This window comes from Nestor notabilis, unplaced genomic scaffold (assembly GCF_000696875.1).
Source record: "Nestor notabilis isolate BGI_N333 unplaced genomic scaffold, ASM69687v1 scaffold31759, whole genome shotgun sequence".
Taxonomy (NCBI): domain Eukaryota; kingdom Metazoa; phylum Chordata; class Aves; order Psittaciformes; family Psittacidae; genus Nestor; species Nestor notabilis.
The window spans coordinates 8,206-11,625 of NW_009942893.1; the positions used below are offsets into that span (position 1 = coordinate 8,206).

The window sequence follows — 3,420 nt, forward strand, 5'->3', positions numbered from 1 at the left end:
ATGATGAGACCAGTAACAGAGGAGACTGAATCAGGTGCCAAGTCCTATTCGTCAGTGTAGGAGTAACTTCTGTCCAGTAGAGGGTACCTATAAACACTTGTGCCTGAAGGATAAAGGAGAGTGCTGTGATTGCGGTGGGAAATAGGTGGCATTTTGTGAAAACTAGATCTTCCAAAAGAGGAGGTTAAGAAGTACAAAAAGCTCGTAGCTTCAGCAGAGTGAAGCTTGTGCTGGTTATAGGGACAGTGATCATTTGGGAGTTAGAAAGGACTTTTTTCCCCCCCTCCCTTAAAAATAGCTCATTGATACAGAATCTTTGAGCGAGCAACAGACTTCAAACAAATGCTTTTGGCAGTGACAACTACTGAAATAATGACAAGACTGAAATGTGGAATTACCTGAATTCTGAACAGAAAAGCAGGTCTTGGGAGAGAGCCAAGTTTGAAAAATGGTATTTCATGAGACTTCACATGCAGGCTATGTCAGAAATGTCTGCTATAGGATCCAAGTGAAAAGAAAACTTGGGGATGGGTAGTAAGTCTTGCATTTAATTAAAAGCTTTGTTCAGTGTTAAGTATCTGCTGAAGGCTTAATGGGGACTGAGTGCACATGGAGGACAGTTAGGTGGCCACAGTTGTATGCAGCACTTTTGGGAGCCACTAATAAGGAGGCAGGGCCCCCTCCCCCTTTTCTTTTTAAGCCACTTCTGAAGGAATATTGGACAAAATAATTTATTTTTATACATGTATAAACAGTTCATGTGGGGTTTTTATCAGCTCCTACCTGCATGCATGTACAAAACCAGTCTTCGCTAGTCTTGTTTCTGCTTTATTGTGCTTCTAGAAAAACAAACAACATTGAGAATGAACTATTGCACATGGGTTTTGCTACTTCAAATATATATATAGTCTCCCATTTATCCTCTTCATGTCCTTTGGACACGCATAGTATTTTAGGTGGGTTACTCTATTTCTGCAGTCTGAGAGAATGTCTCTTACTACATAGTAGGTAGAAGCAGCAAAACAGAGCAGGATTATGTGTGCATCTGTAATTTGGCAGTTGACAGTGGGGAAGATGCAGGGCTGTTTTAAATAGATGTCTTTTAGGTAAGTTGTGAGTTATACAAGAATAAGCTTTGTATTCAAGTAAGAATACTTATTCTCAGGATAGCTTTGGTACTGTCACTCCAGCACTCCGAACGTGCTAACCCCTTCCTGTCCTGCAGGCGTACAGTCTAATACGGCAGGCCTCTGCGTGGCTTCTGAGGGTGTGAGGTCCAGCACCCGGGTTGTATTCTCATGTGACAGCACAATAGAACTGGGAGAAGAATGTTAGAGTAAGGTCTGTACGCCTGTTTCTGAGAAGGAACCAGAGCAGTTTGTCTGGTCACTCAGAATTGTTCATTGGCTGTGATTAAAATTTGCTTTGTTTCTTCTTGCCCCCAAGCTGTCAACTTTGAGGAGGTAATGTGCTGCCTTAGTTTTTCCCTTTTACTGCAGCAAGCCTTCCCAGCTGCAGAGTAAGCTCAGTTTCACTGCAAAGCTGTCTGCAAAAGCCACTCACTGTAAACCACTCTTGGCACAAGAGTAATGGTAACAAATTTGTGTTTGGCTCTTGACTGACACTTCCGACAGCTAATAATAAAAACCATGCTGCTGATGTAAATGGATGCTCTATGAAGCTACTACCATCCCTTGATGGCCCAAGAACAGAAAACAAAGAACGTGCCCTTTTATGGATTGAGGCTGGAGCTTCATCACTGGTCACAGTTCCCTAAAGCAGTACTTCCTTGTTTAATCTGTAGTTACACTTGGGGAACTACAGTGTGTTTTCGGAATGTTGAGCTAGCTTTTTTGGAACTGGAGGTCAGGAGAAGCACAACGCTGGGAGTCAGCGTCTTCAGAAATGAAGGCTGAAACTACCATACTGTTACCATTGTCCCACTTCTTAAAGAGCACTTCCTCTGTCTGTCTCTGCAGTAAAGATGATGCTTCAAAATTATACAAAGTGTACCAACTGTTGGTGAACTGCTCTCGTCAACCACTTCCAGTTAGGATACTGGAATTAACTGGTAGTGACTTCAGGTCTTAACATGGGGAGTGGAAAACAAATGCTTACATGTAAGGTAAAGCTAGCCTTGCGACAAGAGAAGGCACAGAACTTTTCATAGAGACTGGCGTGGTATGAAGTCAGTACAGTCATTTGACAACAGATGGAGATAGGGAAGTAACTAGTTAAACAATACCTTACTTCCCTCCAAAGGAAGTTAGCAGAGTAATGGTCCAGAAAAACCTTTAATATATTACATTGCTCAGTGAGTTCCTCTCTAATTGCCTTCAGCAATTACTTGGTTTCATATTGAAAATAACTAGAAGAACAGTAACTCTGTAATACGGTCTCTTGATTTCTCAAGATACAATTACCCTTTTTCTTCTCTTCCGTTCAGCCAAAACAGAGTGGAATATGAAAAGAGGGTTCGAGCACAAGCCAAGAAGTTTGCACCATCATAAGCATCTGTCATGCAGCATCTTAAAAAGGAAGGGATTGGTTTGGCAAGAACTTGTTTACAAAACTTTTGCAAAATCTAATGTTGCTATGTACAATTACTATCCACTTAGGGGAGGGGGTTGTATGTGTGCCATTTTCCATATTCGCCACTTGTATACAGTTCTAAATTTGCTGAATTGCCCCCAGTTTTTTCATACAGGGTCTCTTCCTTCAGTCTTTTGTATTTTTGATTGTTATGTAAAACTTGCTTTTATTTTAATATTGATGTCAGTATTTCAACTGCTGTAAAATTACAAACTTTTATACTTCTATAAATTCACTAGTATCTCTAGTTCCTTTGCTCTCTGATGCAGGCATGCTTTAAAATGTTAGACCTATATTTAGCCTCTAGCTGGCTGTATGAAAAACAAACAAAAATCATGTCCTCCACCCCCTTCCCTCCCTGAATTTGTTTTTCTATCTTTGAGAAACTAGGTTGTTACTGCTTAAGAGCCTCCAAGATCCAAAGTCAGCCAGCATCCTTACTCTGCATCACTTCCTTTGTGTTTATATGGCATTCTGTCTGTGTTGCTGTTTAGAATAAATAAACTGTTTATATAAAGGGCTTTGTTTCATCTGTCTTCATTGAAGTGATTAAAAGATTGCCATTTAAATGGCTCTGAACACAATTCAGTGCAAGTCCTGTTTTTAAGGCCTGTGATACTGCACTTACTTACATTTTGTCTAGAGGTTGCATTCATCTGTTTTTCCTGCCTCCAACCCCAAAATGAATGCAGCCCCTCTTTGGGCTCTGCGTGGCAATCGCAGCTATTCAACTTTGAGTACGGAATTCTCACTAGCTAGAGACCAGTTGCTTACTGTGCATAACGAGATCAACGTGCTGGTGTGACCACATTAACATAAAACAACACA

At 40.8% G+C, this 3,420-nt stretch overlaps 1 protein-coding gene across 1 annotated transcript in view; it reads left to right on the forward strand.

Annotated features, from left to right (window-relative positions):
• Positions 1-3,112, forward strand: part of UBE2I (ubiquitin-conjugating enzyme E2I) — a 7,543-nt gene extending 4,431 nt beyond the window's left edge. Inside the window, exon 6 of the mRNA XM_010021628.1 lies at positions 2,447-3,112. Coding sequence (XP_010019930.1) covers positions 2,447-2,510 — 64 coding nt within the window. The 3' untranslated portion in view covers positions 2,511-3,112. The remainder of the gene's footprint in view (positions 1-2,446) is intronic.
• Positions 3,113-3,420: the final 308 nt, after the last annotated feature.